The sequence below is a fragment of the Herpailurus yagouaroundi genome, unplaced genomic scaffold (genome assembly GCF_014898765.1).
Source record: "Herpailurus yagouaroundi ecotype Mexico unplaced genomic scaffold, PumYag 159, whole genome shotgun sequence".
Classification (NCBI taxonomy): domain Eukaryota; kingdom Metazoa; phylum Chordata; class Mammalia; order Carnivora; family Felidae; genus Herpailurus; species Herpailurus yagouaroundi.
The window spans coordinates 36,930,308-36,953,613 of record NW_024412400.1 but is presented as its reverse complement, the minus strand read 5'-3'; the positions used below and the strand labels follow the sequence as shown (position 1 = coordinate 36,953,613).

Sequence of the window (23,306 nt, the reverse complement as noted above, 5' to 3'; positions counted from 1 at the left end):
CCATGGGAAGAACCTTGCCAGATTCCTGGTACTCAGTGTAATTTGTTTCCCGAGGAGGAGTAGAGTAGACAGGACACTTTCAACGCTCTCTGATTTATCACAAGGTCAGGCCTAGCCAAGGCATTAAATGAAAAGAAGACTACAATCTCTCTTATTTCTGCTTTTTTTTTTTAATGCATATTCCATTTGAGTCCTAAGCATGTAAGTAGGTATCATGGAACGTAAACAAGTAAGGAAACAGAAATATATTAAATGAGTAATATGTGAAACAATGCTGTGACTCACAAAGAGGAAATAGCCGCTTGACTGCACAAAAGAATTAACATTAAAACATTTAAGAGACTTAACATAGAATAAGCTATTTTAATCAAGCAAAACCAAATTTATATTCATTATTTCTAAAAATAAAATTAGACTTTTCCAACCCTTAACATCTGCATTTAATAATATCTTCTAACCAAAATACAGATGCTAAAACAGCAAATTACAATATATCTTGTACAGCATACAGTATGTTCACTGTTTACACCTACTTTAATTCTAGTTGGTCGTTATGTACTCAATGCATAAACATCACTCATGATAAAGTTTTCACAATTAACAAAAATGTGACAAGGCTGTCTTAAAACGGCTCTGCTATAAATTGTATAGAATATACAGAATTACAAAGTCAAGTATTTTTTTTATCAAAATATACACCCCTCCCTGAAACTAACACAAGCTATCAACATTTTAAACGAATAATACAATTATAGAAAATATTTGCAAAATTATTTTTTCATGTATAAATATTCTGCCATATTTACTTTGGTCTAGAATTATCAGCATACAAGTCCACTTAAAAAATTTCCACATGTAAGGGCTAGGAGACATCACTACATGTAATAATTTTATATTTGGAGTTACCTCAAATCAAAATGACTGAAATACACAGTAATTCTCTTTGATTAATAATCCCAATTGAGATAAAATAAATTAGTAGATCACCGAATTACCTATTCAATGTTCTAATTATCAATTCAGAAATGATTTTCATAAGCCCTTTGTGACCATCTCTTTTAACAAAACCCAAATGAGTAGTGCAGGTATACATATATACAACGTATAAAATAAGGATGAATTTGCTTGCATTTCCCCATTTTCCTCTATTACATAATACTGTATGTAAGTAAGTGAAAGTAGATCAACAAAAGATAAATGCAGATGCAATATTGGGGTTACTTAACAGCAAAATACTACTGTATAAAAAGGTCAGCTTTGATTGTGTCCTTCTCTGGGTGTTTAAATGCTTTCTCGCCCACCCAAATCCGTATTAAGTCTTCTTCATGGAGACATCACAATACTTGAAGAGAGAAACTGGAGTCCTTTGAACTACTTCTTCATTATGGTGACTCTGCAACCTTGAATAACCTTGGGCTTCCATCTATCAAATCCCATGAACATGAATAGCTGTAGGTCACCCTTAAACCAGGTTCCAGGTTCTGCTCACACTGGTGATCAAAGGGTAGGAATGTTTTCTCTCTCCCTCCTATTCTGGCAGTTTACAACCTAAGAATGAGGAGTTCCAGCTTCCCAGAACCTAGTCCACATGATGGAATATCCTACAGGGCAATTAGACTTGGAGGGTAATGGTGATGGTGTGGGGCAGCATAAAAGAACATGACACAACTTAAGTGGGTTTTTAGCAAGGGAGCCAGGTGTCTGCAAACATGAAGACAAGGCATCTGGCTTTGGGGATATGTTTCTGAGTCATATAAGTAAGTGATGGAATCGTATTACTCCACAGTCTATCTCTCCTCCAACCTCCCCCAAAACAAAGCTACTGTTTGAGGCAAGGAAGGTCATCGCTTCCTCTTGCCCACTCAAGTCATTAATGGGTGAGGTGGGAGGTGTCTTTCTGATGCCCTTTTGTTTTATATTAGTATATACTTGTGGGCTGCATAATCTCCAAGAAGGCTAATAATCACTGGGATTAGGCTTTCTGTCATTTTCAAGTGCCTGGGAATTCACCACCATATGCATGCTTTGCACTAAATTTCCTGGACACTCCTTCAGTGGAATGGGATGTGTCAGGTTTTAACTTAAACCCTGGAGACTGATTAAGTCTGTCTGAAATAGACCTCTACATCCATGGCCTTGTGATGGATGGAAGACTGCAGGGAGTTTCAGAAGAATTTGACCCTTCTTTATTTTCTGAAGTGAGGCCACTGCAAAGTAATATACAGCACAGGTGATCAGAGAAAAATGCTGGGAGGGCTCTCCCCCATAGATAAGGCATGACCTATTTTTTCTGTGACTGGAGTAGACCAGTTCTAGTAATAGCTCAGCCAGAACTTCAAGGGAACAGCATACAACATGCTCTTAAATCATATCAAGATGCTTTCTACTGATTTTTCCATTAGTCCTCATTATTTGCAGATCTATTGCTCGTCATTATAATTCTCTACAGGGGACATGGATAGTTAAAAGTCATAGTGATTTCTATATGTATTTTACAAGGCTTGTGTTGCAGAAAAGTAGTTCTAGATAATGTATGAATGTCCTACTTAAGTTACTCAATTTCACACATATTTTCAGCTATAATATTAAATATTTCTTATATATCCACTAATTTAAACAATTTTTAATAGCGCAGAAGCTGGATGGGAAAAATGACTGTCATAGCTCGTTTACCTTCTAACATATTTATGAAGATGATGTTTTCATGATATCCGACCCTCGTTTTCTCCAGTGACTAAAGACAGCTCAGCAGCCAGTTCCTATTAGCACTTACTAGAAAGTTCTAAATTAGGCTAACATTAGACTCTTTTTTTTCCACTGGCAGAAATACCACAGCTAAGAACTTCATAAACTTCCACAAGATACTTGGGATACTGGAGGATTCAGCTATTTCATTTTTGTGCACTTTGCATGAAGTTAATGCTAAAACCCAAAGTAGATATTAGGATCCTTTTTCTGGAATTTTCACAAATGAGATTTTCTTTTTTACATTTCACTCCTTCATGACTGTTGTGTGAACAAAACAAAACTAAACTTAAAAAAAAAAAAACACACACCAGAAGAAACAGCTAAAAACACCCCAAAACAACAAACCCACCAACTTATAGTTTTGAAGATTTTTCTAAGTATCGCCACTCAAAGGACATTTTCAACAATGGTTTGCACATTATCCTTTTGGTCATTGTCTTCTGAATCATTGACATGTGGGTTCTCCAGAGGATTTGAGTTCTCATGGCACATGTCACCTTCGACTTTCTCCCGCTGACTTGGGCTCTTGAATAAGTGTTTCTTCTGGTGCATTCCAAGGGCAGCAGCTGTTTTGCAAATTTTGGGGCACTGGAAGCAGGCATAGCCCTTCCCATCATGCTCCCAAATGTGCCTCTGCTCATGATTCCTTTTTGTGGAAAGGTACAAAAAACTCTGAAAGCAGAACTGACAGTGGTAACGCTTTTCGCCGGTGTGGATTCTTTCGTGGATTTTGAGCGTCTCGTTCAACGTGAATGCCTTGTTGCAGTACTGACAGATGAACTCCTTCACGCCCAGGTGGATGCGTTCGTGTTTCTGTAAGTTTCCCTGCACCGAGAAGCACCGCCCACAGGTCTTGCACTGGTACGGCTTCTCTCCGGTGTGACACCGCATGTGCATCTTGAGCGTGGAAGGGCTCTGGAACTGCTTGGCACAGAACTCGCAGGCGTAAGGCCTAGCAGTGAGATGCCGGTGGGGCCTTCCTTGATTGCCGGCCCCCGAGGCTTTGTCTCCATCGCAGAGTTCGCACTGCAGCTTGGGCATCTCTTTATTTTCTTCTTCCTCAAAGGCCTTCTCCTGAGGAGCTTTCCCCACCGCGCAGTCCAGTTCTGCTGGGTATTTACACTTATTGCTTGGGCTCCTGTGTTCATGTTCTTTCTTCCAGTTGACCTTCCTCATTTTCCTCAACTGTCTGGATTTCTTTTTGGGTTTGTAGTTGTAGTAAGGACGCCAAGGTTTGTCAGTGGAATCCTGGTCGCTGGCGTCATCGAACATCTCGTTCATTTCCACACACTCGGACTGGCAGAGCCCGAGTGGGCTGTCTCTGTTGGCTTCCGGGTCACTCTCTTGTGGCAAGGTCTCCTCCTGCACTTGATACTTGGGTCTTCTCCCTCTTTTATAGAACAACTTAGATCCTAGGATGTGCCTTTTCACGATGGCTTCGTTTCCGATTTTCACCGTTATCTGGCAAAGGGGCGCCACGTTGCTGTTGGTGGAGGTTCCTGGCAGAGCAGGCTTTGCAATGTAGGTTTCAATTTTACTGGTTTCTTTCATACTTGCGGTTTTGCTCAATGACCCTCCGGGATCAGCGACGTATTTGGACTCCTCTGCTATCTCCCCCTTGTTACACGGCACGATCTTCTTTTTCTCCTTAATGCTTTTGGGTCTGCTGATGACCCTGCCCGCTTTGTCAGGCTCGAGTTTGCTGTCGTCTTTCAGGGGCTGACTGCCTGCTGGGTCCGAAGGGGCTCTGTGGCTGCTGCTGGTCATGGCGGCAACGGCGTTGCTGTGCATTATCACTGATGAGAACTGGCTACTATGCACAATGACCGAGGGTGCTGAGCCACTGTAGCTGATCACAGAGGCTGCGTTCTCACTGCCACCACTCAAAGACGAAACAGGCACGTCCCCTGCTGGGAGGTCAGAGCTGACAGCATTCTCAGTGGAAGAAACCGACACCTCGGTAGAATAAAAGTTATTGTCGAGATCGACTTTCAGTGCTTCCTCTCCCCACTTGGTCCCCTCTGCGCTCTGTATGTTGGCAGAAGTGGGCACGTCCTGGCGTGCAGATGTTTCCAAGGGGACGGCTGGACTGCTGGTGAGGGTGTTGACGCGGTCTTGGAAATTCAGCGTCGGTAACTCAGAGCTGTGTGGATTCTGAATGACATAGGGACCAGATGCTGACGCATTCATCTGACTGCTTTCTCGAGCATTTTCATAGGAAGAATTTCGGTAGCTCTTATAAGGAGCCCTCTTGCATTTCATAGGCAGTAGCCTGTAAAGTTTATATGGATACACACTAGGCTTCAAGCCTCCATTTGCTGTTTTTTTACTGATGGAAAGTCTGTGATCTATGGCATGGAAAGACTTCTGATGGTTTTTGAGAATATAGTAGGTCATGAAAGTTTCAAGGCAGAAAATGCACTGATAGCGCCTCTCCCCTGTATGCCAAATTTCATGTCTTGTCCTGTACTCAGCCAATGCAAATACTTTGTTGCAGTAATGACAGGGATATGTTCTTCTCCACGAGTGAACATTTGCATGTCTTCGGAGGCTGGATAAAGTCACGTAACTACGTTTGCATACAACACAGCTGTAGAGCATCTGCCCATTAACAAATTTAACCATGTGGTCCGTTTCTGGCAAGGTACTTCCGGTACTGGAAAACTCACCAATCCTGTTTTCAGAGAGCAACGGTTCTGGACCTGTGAACGAACTTCCATTCTGTCCGATGGTTGGATAGTTTTCTAAAAAGCGTTGGTTTCCTCCGGGAACAGGCATGTGGCTGGACCTCATACAAATCTGCTCGTGCCGATCCAGTCTGTTCAGGGTGCTGAACTGCTTGTTGCAGTACTTGCACACTAACGGCTCCTGGGTTGGCTTGTGGAGCTGCATGTGGGCACTGAGCAAAGTGCTACTGTCAAAGGACTTGGAACAACAGCTGCAGTTGTACACGAGAGGTGGGACCTCTGCCGTCGGCGGCCCCGGGACGTCAGAGGATTTATTTTCATCTTCCTTGGAAAAACGGAGATCTCCTTCGTTGTTGGGAGATTTTGAACGAGGAAGAACGGCAGGCAGCTCTGGACTTCTTTCCTGATTAACCTCTGAGCTGGCTGCTGGAGGGGGTGGTCTATTTTCTGCAGCTGAATCGGAAGCCTGGGGTATGGAGACTGTCTTTGGCTTTCGGCACGTTTTCGGTTTTGCTGCTAGCGCTTCACAGGTTTCTTTACCTGTTTTACCAGGCGAACTGCTGTCGTGTTCACGTACGGGCTGACTTCTGTATGCCTCGGCCACGGAGGAAACGGCATACGAGTGCTCTGCCAGCGTGCGGACGGGCTCTGCCTCGTGGCACACGTCAGTCCTCTCCAGGCAGAGGCTGGTGGTTCTCATGGAGTCGGAGACCTTTTTGAAACTTGCTCTCAAGTCCAGTGGAGAGAACATGTTATTACTATTTTCTGTTTCAATGATGGAAAATGCATTTGTGATCCTTGGCCCATTGGTGATGGCAGGTTCTTCGTGCCTTTTTTCATTTTTTTCTTCTTTAACCACTCCCTTTTCAGTAATGCAGAATACATAGGGACCAGGGGAATTTGAGAAGTTGCGATCAGTAAGGTCTTCCAAGAAGGATATTCCCAGCTTTTTCCCTGCAGCTGCAAGATCCGTGACTGTTTCCTGTCTCTTGACGACAACTGTGGAGCTGTAGATATAATTAAGGATCTCTGTAAACACTTCAGCTTTGAGATCATCCAGTTCCAGGACATGGCTGGAAATACAGATTGTATGGCTCCAAAAGATATTTTTGAAATAAAGGCTTGAAGCAGCCAAGACATTGCTGTGGGCTTTAAATTTGGTGTCTTCCACAATAATAGTGACATCGCATAAAATGCCCCGAATGCGCTGCTCATTTAAGATGGAGAGCACTGTGTCACTGTGCAAGTCGTCCTTGAGGTCCCTGGAAAGGGACATGACTGTCATCTGAAACAAGAGGAGAGAAATGGTCAGAGACCCTTCCAAAACTAGTTTCTTTCTTTCCTTCTTTTTTAAAGTAAGCTCTATGCCCAGCGTGGGGCTCAAACTCACAACCCCGAGTTCAAGAATCATATGCTCTACCAACTGAGCCAGCCAGGCGCCCCAACAAGTAGTTTCTTTATTTCTAGACAATTTTCAATGTTTTTGAAAAACTTTTTTTTTTGTACGAAAATACAGGTTTTTATATCATTTGCTGTTACTTGCAAGACTTGGAGTCAACATTAGAAGCTAAATCTTGATCTCGCCCCAGCCTGTTTCTCATACCATTGCTAATAGTTGTTATAGTTGGAAATCCTCCCAGAACTCTTTCTCCAAAGCCATAGCTATATATACACGTCCAAATTTGGGAGGAGGAGGGTTCCCCCCCCCCCCCATGTGAAGGGTCTCATCATCACTCAAGGCTGCTGCATTGAACTCCTAGAGCTGGGCAATGCCATGGTCCTGCCACAAACGTCCTATTTTCATAGATAACCCTGAGGACCCGATCCAAACATCATTTATGAAGCAGGAAGATGATTTTTTTTTTTTAAAAAAAAAGCTTTCCCTAAGTAAGCAGTACCTGTATACAGAGGTACTGCCCGCTCAGAGAAGAACTGGAGAAGCCATTCTAATTTGTGGCTCTGAAAGGTCTCTCAATGGAAACCCTCAGTCTGCATGACCCAGTCTGACCACCAGGGGTTCCCTGCCTCTCTGCGTTACTGGCCATATCTCATACTTTCTCTAATTTCCCTTTTTATTACAGCCAAAGTAGATTAGGGTTTTCAAAAAGGGCTCGGTGACGTACTGAAGGCACACGAAAAAGAAACAATGCACAAAACCAAGAAAGCATGTCTCTGAGACTAGTCTCATTGTGGTTTGGATTTGAAGGTATCTCTTTAAGATCCTGATTTCAATTCCTTCAGACATATACCTGTAAGTGAGATTGCTGGATCACATGGTAGTTCTATTTTTAATTTCTTGAGGAATCTCCATACTGTTTTCCATAGTAGCTGTACCAATTTACATTCCCACCAACAGTGCACAAGGGCTCCCTTTTGTCCAACCCTTCATCAACATTTGTTCTCTCTTATCTTTTTGATGGTAGCCATTCTGACAGGGGTGAGCTGATATTTCATTGTGGTTTTGACTTGCATTTCCCTGGTGGTTAGTGATGTTGAGCACTTTTTCATGTGTCTGTTTGTCATCTTTATGCCTTCTTTGGAAAAATGTCTATTCAGGTTCTCTGCCCTTTTGTTAATCGGATTATTTGTGGGTTTTTGGTGTTGAGTTGTATAAATTATTTATATGTTATGGATATTAACCCCTTATCAGATATATCATTTGAAAATATTTTCTCCCATTTGGCAGGTTGCCTTTTTGTTTTGTTGACGGTTTCCTTTACTGTGCAAAAGGCTTTGATTTTAGTGTAGTCCAAAAGTTGATTTTTTGCTTTTATTTCCCTTCCCTCAGGAGACATATCTAGAAAAATGATTCTATGGCCAATGTCAAAGAAATTACTGCCTGTGCTCTCTTCAAGGGTTTTTACGGTTGCAGGTCTCACATTGAGGTCTTTCATCCATTTTGAGTTTATTTTTGTACATGGTGTAAGAAAATGGTCCAGGTTCATTCTTCTGCATGTGGCTGTCCAGTTGTCCCAGCACCAGTAATTCCACTACTGGGTATTTACCCCAAGAAAATAAAAACACGAATTTGAAAAGATATATGCAACCCTATGTTTATTTGAGCATTATTTACAATAGCCAAGATATGGAAGCAACCGGTGTCTGCTGATAGATTAACAGATAAAGTAGATGTGGTACACACGTACATACACACACACACACGCAGGAATATTACTCAGTCAAAAAAATGCATGTTGCCATTTGTAACAACATGGATGGATCTAGAAGGTATAATGCTAAGTGAGATAAGTCAGAGAAAAACAAATACCATATGATCTCACTCATATGTGGAATTTAAGAAATAAAACAAGTGAGGGGCACCTACGTGGCTCTGTTGGTTAAGCATCCGACTCTTGGTTTCAGCTCAAGTCATGGTCTCACAGTTCATGAGTTTGAGACCTGTGTTGGGCTCTGCGCTGGCAGCACAGAGCCTGCTTGGGATTCTCTCTCCCTCTCTCTGCCCCTCCTGCATTCATGCTGCTTCTGTCTCTCTCAACATAAATAAATAAACTTAAAAAAATAATAAAACAAGTGAACAAAGGGGGAAAAAGACAAACAAAAAAACCAGACTTTTAAGTACAGAGAGCAAACTGGTGGTTACCAGAGGGCAGGTGGGTGGGAGGACATATGAAACGGATAAAGGGGATCAAATGTGATGCACAGCGAGCAATGTATACAATTGTTGAATTGAAACTAATATAACACTGTATGTTAATTGTATTTCATTAAAAAAATACTGAGTCTAGTCACAGGTTCCTAAATTGGCACAATTTAAAGGCACAGTGGCTCTTGTTCTGGTTCAAGGATCTTTGTTCTTCCCGGCACCTAGTTCTTGGTATTTTCTCTATATATTTTAAACCATAAGCCTGGAATGGCCAAAGCCTACCAACTAATATTCTAGTAAGAGATAGTATATTATATAAGAAATACATAGTATGTTAGTATGTAGGGATCTAGATTAAATTCAAACTTAACCTTACTCTGTGTCATGTATTCTGTTCTGTTTCATTTTAAAAATGCTAATAGCAACTCACTCAACTAATTTCACTATACTAACAGATCGCTTCTGCAGTTAAAACCAAAAAAACCCCTCTAGTCTAAAGGTCATACTAACGAGCTGTTCATCCAGCCTATCTCTCTCTCTTTTTTAAAATTTATTTTGAGAGTGAGACAGAGAGAGAGAGAGAGAGCAAGTGAAGGAGGAGCAGAGAGAGAGAGAGAGAGAGAGAGAGAGAGAGAGAGAGAGAATGAGAATCCCAAGCAGGCTCCACACTGTCAGCACAGAGCCAGATGTAGGGCTTGATCTCATGAACTGAACCATGAGATCGTGACCTGAGCTGAAATCAAAAATTGAATGCTTAACCGACTGAGCCAACCAGGCAAGCGCCCCCAGCCTCTCTAGTGGCAGTGTCTTCCTAGCACTGAAGTACAACATTTAACTCACAGCATTCATTCAGCTGTGGAGAGACGAGATGGCCAAATGAAGAATTTCTTTTTAGCCTTTTCTGAAGCTGTTATAAGTTGTGCCCATTATGTTATTTAGTGTCCTTTATACTTTAGGATCCATTTGATTCATTCTTTGATCTCATCCAGCCACAGGAAAAAGTGCATTAATACTAATAAATGCTTCTATTTCCAAGACAAGGAAGCTTAGAACTAACTTTTATCATCAACTGTTGTAGCCATTGTTAGCTTGGATTTCTGGTGTGACTAGTGTCTCATTTTCTTCACTTAATATTAGTTCTTTTCTACTTGTGTACTGTGCCTTTAATTGTGCCTTCCATGAATCTTTTTTAGAAATGTGAGGGATTAAGTCTATAAATAGAAATGGAATTAAATGAAATGGAACCTACGGCTTCCTCTATGCCCCTGAAGGAGAGGGGGTCACCCCTGAACAGGTGGCAGGAGTCCGTTCTTCATTGGTTACAGATCAATGACATATTTTGCTGATGCTTCTTTTGCCTTCCATGAGTTCTCTGCTCTGGGCCCCTGGAGGATCCACTTTCTCTCCTGCCTCATTTATTCACATCCTGTTTGGCTTTTCTGAAGCCCATACGTTATTTCAATTCTTTATCCAGCCTGACTGGATAGTCTCAGATCTGGCAAAACACATACTATATGATTTTAAAAGGTGGTTTCCCTCTCAGCATCAAACAGATGCTGACATCTGTTTTGTCCTTCCACCTCAAAACTACTGCTTCTTCCAAAACATTCCAATTCACAGCACTCTTAAACTCCAACTAGGCCCTACCTTCACTTGGGGAATACAGTATTTCACATCAAGCCAATGAACACTCCAGGATGTTAGATAATAAGCCCCCCCTCACTTCTGTAAGATTCTCTGATTCTTCTCTTAGGCTGTTCAATTAGGATGGTCAGTAAAAGGCCAAATGTTAACATTTAATAATATCTTTTTTTAACGTTTGTTTTTGGGAGAGAGAGAGAGTGTGAGCAGGGGAGGGGCAGAGAGACAGGGGGACAGAGGATCCGAAGCAGGCTCTGCACTGACAGCAGAGAGCCTGAGGTGAGGCATGAACCATGAGATCATGATCGGAGCCAGTGAGATACACAACCGACTGAGCCACCCAGGCGCCCCCACATTTAATAATATCTTAATCATACTCACAGTTAGAATAATGCATCTAATAGAAAGTATCACTATATAGGTCATTAACACACTGTTGTAACTATGGAATATCCATGTACGACACTATTCAAAAGGGGGATGATCTACCACGGTGTGGCAGAAATCCTTTTATAATCAGAGTAACTATGCAGCACTTCAATCTACATTCTTGGCACACACATAAAAACTTCATTCTTGTGTCACTCTTCCCCAGCACACGTGTTAATGTCTAACATGGCTAGACACAGTACTCAGAGCTGGAAATACTGAGGAATAGGAGACAAGTGTCTTTCCTCAAGGAGCTCAGAGTCTAGGGGGAGAAAGAGAAGTGTCAACTAATAATTGCAATCCATGATGGTAGGCTTTATACTAAAGGTATGTACAAAGCGTTAAAGGATGAAGGGCCAACTTGTTATTTACAGGGGCCCTGGAAAGCTTGGCATCAATCAATCAATAAAACAGGAGTGTGGGATCAGGGAAATACAAATCAAAACCACACTCAGATATCACCTCACGCCAGTCAGAGTGGCCAAAATGAACAAATCAGGAGACTATAGATGCTGGAGAGGATGTGGAGAAACGGGAACCCTCTTGTACTGTTGGTGGGAATGCAAACTGGTGTAGCCACTCTGGAAAACAGTGTGGAGGTTCCTCAAAAAATTAAAAATAGACCTACCCTATGACCCAGCAATAGCACTGCTAGGAATTTACCCAAGGGATACAGGAGTACTGATGCACAGGGGCACTTGTACCCCAATGTTTATAGCAGCACTCTCAACAATAGCCAAATTATGGAAGGAGCCTAAGTGTCCATCAACTGATGAATGGATAAAAAAAATTGTGGTTTATATACACAATGGAGTACTACGTGGCAATGAGAAAGAATGAAATATGGCCCTTTGTAGCAACATGGATGGAACTGGAGAGTGTGATGCTAAGTGAAATAAGCCATACAGAGAAAGACAGATACCATATAGTTTCACTCTTATGTGGATCCTGAGAAACTTAACAGAAACCCATGGTGGGGAGGGGAAGGAAAAAAAAAAAAGAGGTTAGAGTGGGAGAGAGCCAAAGCATAAGAGACTCCTAAAAACTAAGAACAAACTGAGGGTTGATGGGGGGTGGGAGGGAGGGGAGGGTGGGTGATGGGTATTGAGGAGGGCACCTTTTGGGATGAGCACTGGGTGTTGTATGGAAACCAATTTGACAATAAACTTCATATACTGAAAAAATAAAATAAAAAACAAACAAACAAACAAAAAAACAGGAGTGTGGGAAAGGCATTCTAAGCAGAAGGAACACCACAGGCAAAACAAACAAAAAATGATAAAAGGGTATATGCACTCAGAGACTGATGAGTGGGTCTGTGTGATGGCGGAAGAGCGTGTGCACATGGTCTGTCCCCAGGATCCCCAGCAGTGCCAGACATGTGGCAGGCCTCAACACCTTTCTGTTGAATGACATGGGCTAGGAAAGGAAGGGTCATAAAGACTCTAAAGTACTCCTCATGGTAAATTTTATATTCTAGGTTAAGAGGGAACCACTGAAAGTCATAATCTATTCCAGATTTGACCTGGAAAAAAAACAAACCCCACTCACTCAGGCTGCCATGTGCTGAAACAATCAGAGGGGAGGGGCAAGCTGGCTGCAGGAGACCAGGTGGGTAGGCCATCCATGGTCCAGCTGAGAAGCAGCCCATCCATCCAGACAGAGTGAGAGGCGGGGGCAAGCAGACAGCCCTACCACCAGCTAAGGAAGGGAGTGGGGGGTGGTATCTGGACTTAGAATAGATTTTCATTCCCTCCAGCAACATTTATGGAACAACTGTTAAGTACATGGTATCAGACTAAATGTTATAGGAAGACAAGAGTTCATTCCACATTTGAACAGATGTTTCCTGAATACCTACTATATGCTTTGGGACAGTAGTTCCCAAACCTGGCTATGCATCACAGTCACCTGGGAAGCTTTAAAATAGTATAAATTGATAGATTTTCCCCTCCCCTGCTCCCACAGAAATTCTGGTTTAGAACAGCTGGGGAAAGACCCTGGAATCCAATGTATTTTTTAAAAATATTTTTCATGTTTATTTATTTTTGAGAGAGACAGAGAGAGAGAGGGAGGCAGGAGTACAGAGAGAGGGAGACACAGAATCCAAAGTAGGCTCCAGGCTCTGAGCTGTGGCACAGAGCCCGATGCAGGGCTCGAACCCATGAACTGTGGGATCAGGGCCGGAGCCGAAGTTGGGCACCCAACTGACTGAACCACCCAGGCACCTCTGTATGTTTTGTATTTGTACTGATTTAGTGAATAAGGAAAACATTAATATGATACCAAATTCAAAAGACACAACACATAAACTTGATGAGTCTCTTTCCCACCTTGTCTCAGAGACTCTTCAAGTAGTTTTTTATCAACCAGCTAGAACCAGGCCCAGTGGGCTGACACTAAAACCCTGTGCCATAAAATATATACAAATTCTGCCTTCAAAGCTTTGTGGTGTAGCAAGGGGTATAAGATGTGCTTATGGGGGCGCCTGGGTGGCGCAGTCGGTTAAGCGTCCGACTTCAGCCAGGTCACGATCTCGCGGTCTGTGAGTTCGAGCCCCGCGTCAGGCTCTAGGCTGATGGCTCAGAGCCTGGAGCCTGTTTCCGATTCTGTGTCTCCCTCTCTCTCTGCCCCTCCCCTGTTCATGCTCTGTCTCTCTCTGTCGCAAAAATAAATAAACGTTGAAAAAAAAAAATAAGATGTGCTTATGAAATGCTGCATAACAAAGACACACAAATGTGTGGAATCACACAAGCAGGCAGGTTGGAAGAAGGCAGTGGCATTCTGGGGAGGAGCTTGGGAATGGGGGTGAGGGAAGGCACAGGGAGACCCTCGGCAAAGCCCTGGAGGAGGAAGTGCCATGTAGTGGATCTTGAGGGTAGAATTTAGTTCTGCAGATCTAAACAAAGGGAAGGGAACCTCACTCAGAAAGAGGCACAGAGTTTCATGCCCTCAAAAAGCTTGTAATCCAAGAGTCAGTGTAACAGTTCAAAGAATCTAAATCTGCAAATGCAAATTGAAAAGGCAGTGAAAGTTGTTGAAGGTGGACCTTAAAGTCTTTAAGACTTTAGAACCCTCTAGAACCTCCTTTTTGATTTTACCTCCCACCTGAACCACTTCCCACCATAGTCACGGGGTCATCTCAGATGGTGCCAAAGCTAAAAGCCGTATCCTACGTGTTCAAAGCGCAATAAAGAAATCAGTTCAAAGTCTGTAGACCCACAGACCCACAGTAGGCCACAGGCAAATCTGGCCCCCACAGGTTTTTCTGACCAATCTGGTTTTTGGAACCACGTTTTTGAAAAACCGGGCTGACGTTGAAAAGAGTAAGATTTAACATAAAAACCAATATACCTTTTTTGAACAACAGGAAGAGTGGGCAAAATGGTTATTGTCCGCCTGGCAAGAAGGACTGGGTGCCTCATAGCTGTGTCCCCTCATCACAGCCACCTGCACTCACACACTGCCTGCCCATGCTCTTACCACCAAGTGACTTCTCTCTGTAACCTGACCAGCCTGGCCCCGTTAGCTGGTTTCCTTTGTTGTGACTGATAAGAACATAAAGGGAAATAACATTAGACCCACAGATCTTATCATACATACTTACTTTAAAGATCCCCCCAAAATTAAAATTCAGACTTATAAATGAGTTTTTGTGTGTTTGGGGTGGAGGGGGTAGTCATCCTCGGCAAAAACAGTATTCTTTGACCTAAAAAAGTTAACTGACCTCCTCTACTATATTTCTTTATAGAGAGTAACTTAACACTGAAGCCTTAGGAATTCCTGCCAATGGAAAGCCCACAAAAGACCTCAGAAAAAGAAATGTAGGATGGAAAGAAGATGAGATTTAATTTACATGTAACTTTTTAAAATGTTTTCTAAACAGCAAGCTTCATGCAATACATTCACTTCTCTCAGTAGTATTACTGAGATGGGATAGACAAGCATGAAAAAGGCTAACAATAAATGTTATAGATGCAAAAATTTTGGTGGGCCTACCTACATTTCTTTTTTTTTTTTTAATTAAATTAAATTAAATTTTACATATTTTTTAAATATTTATTTTTGAGAGACAGAGAGAGAGAGCAACCGGGGTAGGGACAGTGAGGGAGACACAGAACCCGAAGCAGGCTCCAGGCTCTGAGCTGTCAGCACAGAGCCCGACGCAGGGCTCAAACTCATGAACCACAAGATCATGACCTGAGCCAAAGTTGGATGCTTAACTGACTGAGCCACCCAGGCACCCCTAATTTTTTATTTTAGAGAGACAGCGCCCAAGAGTGGGGGAGAGGGGCAGAGGGAAAGAGAGTGAGAATCTTAAGTAGGCTCTGTGCTTAGCCCAGAGTCTGATGTGGGGCTTGATCCCACAACCTGGGATCATGACCTGAGCTGAAATCAAGAGTCGACGTTCAACTGACTGAACTGCCCAGGCCCCACATAAACTAATTTGTAATTAGATAATTGTGACTTTATAAATATATGAGCATATGCTATATAAAATACTTACACAGTCATATTTATCTATAAAAACACACATATAGATATCTATATGTATATATACAACATAAGTATGTGATATACACATATATCTATATGTGTACATACATATATACGTGGGCATTTGAAAGACAAAAGGGGTGCAGCTAATAACTATGCTAGAGAAACAGGTATACATTGGGACTGCACTTGAGGAAATAAGGATGAATATTCATCCTTTATTTATTTATACATATATTCATATATATACATGTGTATATATATGTATGTATATGTCTATATATAAAAGTAAAACATAAACCTCTACGTAAACATAAAATTTTGTATTATAGTACAAGTACATATGTGTATGTTTACAGAAAGTATGATAAACATACTTTATAATTATACTTTATATAAATGCCACTGGGAAATTCTAGTTCATTCACATATTTAGAATCTTCTGATCCTTTCGTCTCCTGTCATATTTCAACCTTATCTAATACATACACATACATATAATGCAAAGATGGACACTTAAATAAGATACTTTTGAAGATTAAATTACCACTTCTTCACCAGCTTTTTATTTATTTATTTATTTATTTATTCATTCATTCATTCATTTATTTATTTATTTTTAATTGTTTTTTTTTGAACATTTATTTATTTTTGAGACAGAGAGAGACAGAGCATGAACGGGGTAGGGTCAGAGAGAGAGAGGGAGACACAGAATCTGAAACAGGCTCCAGACTCTGAGCTGTCAGCACAGAGCCCAATGCGGGGCTCGAACTCACGGACAGCGAGATCATGACCTGAGCCGAAGTCGGCCGCTCAACCGACTGAGCCACCCAGGCGCCCACTTCACCAGCCTTTAGAATGAACTATATTTAAAACAATAAAATAAATCTATGCTCATGGTAAAATATTCAAACCGTGTAGAAGTGTATTAAAGTACAAAGCAGAAGGCCTGTTCTCTGTCCTAGTCTCCCCTCCCCCACATCGATGCACCTACAGCACCCACGGCATGCATCCTCCCTAGATGGATACCTTTTTTCTAACTTTGGAAGATCTGTACACTACATCTGTATAAAAGCTCTAGGAGAAAAATTATTTCCTCTTGAGTTTCTTCTACCCTAGCCTCTAGCTCCTCTGCCTGGCAATTCCTTAAACTTACCCATCTCAGGTGACAGCCCACCTGGGCACCCTTCGTCCTCTGGAACGCCTAGATTCTGGCTCCCACCTTTATGAAACGTGAAGTGTTATGCATTTGTTCATGTTTCTATCCTTCCCTATTTGCTCCTCGAGTGCAAGGTCAATCTAACTCATCTTTGTTCTCGCGACACCTGTAGGGTACAGTATGTTGTCAACGATGGTGACGATAAGCAAGAGGAGCTGGCTCTTCAGACCCTGAGCAGCAAACAGCTTAAATTACACCCTGTATTGGGGCGCCTGGGTGGCGCAGTCGGTTAAGCGTCCGACTTCGGCCAGGTCACGATCTCGCGGTCCGTGAGTTCGAGCCCCGCATCGGGCTCTGGGCTGATGGCTCAGGGCCTGGAGCCTGTTTCCGATTCTGTGTCTCCCTCTCTCTCTGCCCCTCCCCCGTTCATGCTCTGTCTCTCTCTGTCCCAAAAATAAATAAACGTTGAAAAAAAAAAAAAATTACACCCTGTATTTAGAAAAGTTCCTGATTTAAAGCTTTCAAAATTAGAACCAAATGAACCCAAATTCTACTCTGTAGACAGCAAAAGTAACTAGGAAAATAAAGATTAATTCCTGTCCATTTTCTTCCTAGTTTCCTCCTAATGTGGCAGTTGGCTCCAAGTGTTTCATGGACCTGGAGTCTCCCAAGACCCTTTCAGCAGGTTCATGAGGTCAAAACTATTTTCATAATAACATAAAGATGTCATCTGCCTCCCCCCCTCCCCCAGCCATGCTAATATGTGCATTAATGGTACAAAAGCAATGATGGGCAAAAGGGCCAAAAGTGTAGCAAGCATCAAGCCAGTAACACCCAGATAAGAAAGTAAAAGTTATTAATTTTATTAAATCTTGGCTATTGAATATACATTTTTTTTACTATTTTGTGTGATAAAATGGGAGGTACACACAAAACACTTCCAGTACACTGAAAAACCAATGTCTGCCTTGAGCAGAGTTGTGAGCTGAATTAGCCAACTTTTTTTTCATGGAACACCATTTTTACATTAAAAAACGACTGACAGACAAACTATGGTTATTCAGATGTGGATATCTGGGCAAACATTTTCTTGAAAATGAACTAAGCGGGACTGTCACTTCAAGGAAGTAGCCATTTTGTTCCCAGTAATAAAATTTGACTTTCAGATGAAAATTGCAATTCTGGAAAATTTGGTATTTAACACAAACTTTGGCATTCACCGCCATGAGCTCTACATTTCTCAATACATAATGATTTTTCTACAGAGGTTGGTGGTGATGTTAATGAATGTGACTTTTGTATATCGTGCAATGAGTTTGGAAGACAGGCATAGCTCAGTGGACTAACATTTGCCAAATATTGTAACAAAAAACCACACACATACAGGCAAAAAGGTGTAAGATCAGTAGATTTAACTGTGACAACATATGGAAAGTCATTGCTTTGGTTCAAGTTCCATGTCACAGCTAACCTTGAAAAAAACCAACTACCTGTCAAGTTTTGGTGTATTATCAAGGAATATCCACAATTAAATGAAAAGCTATTAGAAAACATCTCCCACTTCCAACGACCTATTTGTATGAGGCTAGATTTTCTTCACATACTTCAACTACAACATACTTGCCATTGAATTCAGATGCAGATATGAAAATCTGACTGCCTTTCTATCAAGCTAAACATTATGTTTGCAAAAATGTAAGATAATTCCACTCTCGTTACATTTTTTTGCCTTAGAAAAATTTATTTTTTAAAATGTTATTAAAAATGTTATTTAATCATGACTGTTTATCACAGCTATTTTTCATGAATCGTGATTATTATTTTTTAAATGTTTGTTTATTTTGAGAGAGAGACAGAGACAGCATGAGCAGGGGAGGGACAGAGAGAGGGGTGAGTGACAATTCTGAGCCCTGATGCTGGCCTCAGTCCCATGACTGTGAGATCATGACCTGAACTGAAATCAAGAGCTGGATGCTTAACTGACTGGGCCACCCAGGTGTCCCGAGTTAATTGTTGTTGTTGTTGTTTTTAATCTCCTTTTAAATATTGAATATGGCAAATATTGATAGATATTTAACTCAGATAAACAAAAGCTCTTTGGGTCTTCAATGATTTCTAAGAGTGTAAGGAGGTCTTGGGACCAAAACATTTGAGAAATGCTACTCTAACCTATAAGAAGATGTTCAAAATGATTGTTAAGTTCTCTAAAAATTATTTTACTCAATAAGAGAAATCAGATATAGGCTTAAAAGAACGAGGACAAAGTGAATGAGAATGTGGTAAAATACAAGCAGAAATCCCCAGAGAAGGAGATCGAGGGATACAGAAACACAGACTGACATACCCACAGTCACAGAGACACACATTCTATAGCTGTCATGAATTTCCCAAGCTTGAAGTCATTACTAAAACCTCTGGAGTCTGAGCATGGCTGAAAAACCAGGGGGCCAAACAGGCCTTCCGCATTATAGGTGCTCAGGTGCCAACTGTTCCTTGATTTGCAGGACTGTGGCCCGTCTTATGTTTGCACAATCTAGCACTGCTCGCATTCTTGCCTTCCAAATCTCAAAGGTTAGCCTGCTCACAGAATTTTGTGTGCCCATAACAATTCTAACCATTCATCTATTGAATTAGCCCCCACCCCATTAGATTCTGGAGACTGCTTTTAGGCACTGGTTCACTCATTCTACAACTGAACTTTAAAAAAGGGGAAGAGTACCTGGGTGGCTCAGTTGGCTGAGTGTCTGACTTTGGCTCAGGTCATGCCCCATATTGGGCTGTCTGCTGTCAGCACAGAGCCCGCTTTGGATCCTCTGTCCCCCCTCTCTCTCTCTCTGTCCCTCCCTTGCTCACACTTTCTCTCTCAAAAATACACATTAACAATTTTTTTTTTAAAAAAGGGAAACAATCCTTAGCAATGATCTGACCAACTAATACTATTTCCAGTTTATTATATTTTTAAATGTCTTTTTATTTTGAGAGAGAGACAGAGTGCGTGCACAAGTGAGCACAAGTGGGGGAGAAGCAGAGAGAGAGAGAAACAGAATCTGAAGCAGGCTCCCGGCTGTGAGATGTCAGCACGGAGCCAGACATGGGGCTCAAACCCACGAACTGTGAGAGCATGACCTGAGCTGAAATCAGATGCTTAACTGACTGAGCCACCCAGGCACCCCTCCAGCTTAATTAAATCTTCCCTCCTCAATTAGTCAAGGCAACTTTACTGAAATATGCAGAAATCAAAAAACATAAAATGAGAGTTTCCATATAGATTTTAACTCTCATGGTACAAAAAAATCTTGGAAAACCTCTTCATTAATCAATAACATATCTATTATTAGCACTTTACAGGGCTTGTTAATAAAATTTGGTGTACTTTTATTAGTAAATCTTTAAGACATGACAAAGAGTGAAGCAATGCAACGTCGAGTAAGGCTACTCTCCGGGGCCAGACTGAGGCCTATTTTTCTAAATCTTCTGATCGGAGGAGAAGGCCCAAGGCCCTCCTGCAGCCGCTGGCCACCACCCAATTCCTAACGTACAGAACAACAAAACTGAATCAACAGAGCAACTTTTGCTTCTCTCTACTGCACAGCTCCTTCTATAAAAAGAAACTTAGAAATAAAACCCAACTAAAAAAAGAACACACTGTATTAGGATACTGACCTGGAATTCTGCAAAAGTCAAATGCACAGTCCATTTTGGGGCAGTGAGGGGCCCATATCGAAGTGAAAACTACCGCACGGGTCTGCTAGTCCCTGCAGAGAGTGTTCCGACAAAGGACACAGCTTCAGTGAGTCCGGTCCACCACCCCACACACATCCCTGCAGTACGTTTTCTCACAGTCCTGTTGGGTGACTACGTCACACCCTCACATGACAAGGTGTTAGAAACACACGCATCGGATCTCAAAAACAGATTACAAAACAGAAGCCCTTTATAGAGTTCGGCTGTGTCTAGGAAAAGGAAAATCCTCTTGATTTCTCTTCTAAATGCAGTCCAAAAGGGGTAGAGAAGAGCTGCATTTATGAGACTTTAACGCACTTAAACTATCAGATTCAAGAAAGCATGGTGAGGTGAGGAAAGTTTGCTTTTTCAACTGAAATTCGGGCCGTTCCAAAGGCTAACACCAGGAAGCTTCCAGGGTGTATTCGACAGAGAAAGGCTGGCTCGAACAACCTCACCTGAATATATTCTTTTGAAAAGGTAAACATCTGGTCTCTAGACTTGTAGTTGCGTGCATATGGATTGTAAGAACGAGCATTATCAGATTCATGAATGATGCAATGTGCTCAGTTAAATATTTCAAGTTGCTTGTTCGGAAAGATGAAAGGGGGAAAAGGTCCTTGGCTTCTTTTTTCCTTTTTGAAACACAACAGTATTTCAGGGTAGTCCATGTACCTTGGGTTCATCTCAGGATCATGCATGCCCAGATATCTGCTTGCTTAGAGAGTGTACCTCTAAGCCCTCCGGTGCTGTGTTTGTTCCTGATCTCAACCAAATTCCACTGACACTCAGCGTCCCTAATGCAGGAGGCATTTTAAATATGAATGCTGCAGGAACCAAGTTACCAAAAAGACCAGAACAGGGTTCCTGTCCTCTGGGACTTCTCATTTCCAGGTGAGCTTATCATAAAGAATTGGTCTCAAAAAACCAAATACCAATATTTTCGAAGCCTGAAGGGCCAACTGATTTAATGGCCCTATTCCTCTCAGGTGACTGCTTCCTCTTGGGAAGGACACAAGGAAGAACTGTCAGAAATTTTTGGCTACTGAACAATGACCCTCCAGCTGGTCACAAGAACTAAGATGGACTGAATGAACACTAACTGCTGCTTTGGTGTTAAACCATCTAAACCCAGCTCCCCTGGCACCCTCCCTCTCCACCCCCTGCTCCCTCTGTCCCCCAGGTTTCTCAGAACTACTGAATGACAAGGAATCCCAGTTTACACTGGTTCTTTCTGGAGGAGCCAGAAACTGGGCAGGAAGGAGCGAGCACACAACACACACACACAGCATGAAGAGCAGCACTTGGCACACGGTGGGGTTGGTTCAGTGAGTGTGGGCTGGAATCAGCTTGAGAACTGACCATGTCCTGCTCAGCTGGTGGTTTGGGAGGACTGCTTATGCAGTCCATGCTTCACACAGTACACGGGATGGTCATTTCTATAAACACAAATGAGATCAAGTCCACCCCTGCTTAAAACCCTTTGGCGGTGTTCTCCAGACATCAGCACAAAATCCAGAAGCTTCACTGTGGCCTGCAAGGCCCGGTATCGTCCACAGGTCCCAGCTGCTCTCTCCAGACCTGCCTGCTCCCCTCCACCCCACTCTCTGTGCTCACTACATAGGCCTCCTTTTGCTTACTCCACCTGCCAGGTCTCTTCCAGCCCCGAGGGCCTTTAAACACACTGATCCCAGTCCTGCCCAGGGCTGGCTCACTCTCGTGCTTCAGGCCCAGCTCAAGTGTCATCCGGGGGGATCACCCCAAGTCTCTGTCTGATTCTGCTTTCACTTGCCCTCATAATGCCCGGTTTTCCTTCATACCACCTACCTCATCCTGCAATTATCACATGCGTTTGCCTGCTTGTGCATTGTCTGCTCTGCCCACCAGAAGGTAAGCTCCGGGACAGAAAGGACCTTGTGAGTCCTGTTCACTGCTATGTCTACAGGATGCAGCACATGGTAGGTGCTCAGGAAACATCTGCTGAATGACTACATGAAATGGCTAGGCATAAAAAACATGAACGAGGCTCCCCTTGATTGAGAGAGCAACCTGCCCCCCTCCCCTGCATTCCCGATGCCCTGTACCCTGCTCTGCTTTTATTTTTTCCACAGTACCCATGACATTCCAATATACTACGCAATTTACCCCTTTACTTCTTACTGTCCATCTGCCTGCTAGAATTGAAGTGCCACAAGGGCAGTAAACTTTGATGTTCTACACTGATGTATCGTAAGCACCTAGAAAAGTGCCTGACACATAGTAGGCCCTCAGTAAATACTCACTTACTGAATAAACAATCCACACTGTAAATAGATACATGTTTCTAAATCAGCATCAGATATGGGTAGGCACCATAAATACTGCCAAATACAATGCCCATCCGTTTGAAATTCCCTAATCAATTTAGAATAAAATTGCTTTTATCTGATGTATTTCAGGTTGCGAAGCACTTCACATACTAATTCTTTTTTTTTTTTTCACATTTTATTTATTTTTGAGGAGGGTGGGAGGGGCAGAGAGAGAGAGGGAGACACAGAATCCGAAGCAGCTCCAGGCTCTGAGCTGTCAGTACAGAGCCTGATGCAGGGCCCGAACCCACAAGCCAAGAGATCATGACCTGAGCTGAAGTCAGACACTTAACTGATTGAGCCACCCAGGCACCCCAAATATTAATATTTTTAATCCCCTTCAGCATCCCAGGCAGTGGGAAAGTAAAGTGGAGATATTACTATATACTCACAGGGTTAAGTGAATTAACAGAGTTTGTGCTCAGTATATGGAAGCTGATATTATCGTGCCCATGGTATCAAGTGGAAAC

The 23,306-nt window shown here is 42.3% G+C and overlaps 1 protein-coding gene across 15 annotated transcripts in view; it reads right to left on the bottom strand.

Moving 5' to 3' along the window:
• The window catches only part of ZBTB38 (zinc finger and BTB domain containing 38), a 175,930-nt gene that overhangs the window by 33,382 nt on the left and 119,242 nt on the right, over positions 1-23,306 (bottom strand). For 9 of the 15 annotated variants that reach the window (XM_040480350.1, XM_040480351.1, XM_040480343.1 and 6 more), the window contains one exon: positions 150-6,720. The exons of 4 other annotated variants lie outside the window; for them this stretch is intronic. In XM_040480350.1, the coding sequence (XP_040336284.1) occupies positions 3,136-6,720 (3,585 nt within the window). In that variant the 3' untranslated portion in view covers positions 150-3,135. Of the gene's footprint in view, positions 1-149; positions 6,721-14,028; positions 14,037-20,428; positions 20,887-23,306 lie in introns of those variants that run through there. 2 more of the 15 variants (XM_040480353.1, XM_040480352.1) reach the window with 2 other exon arrangements.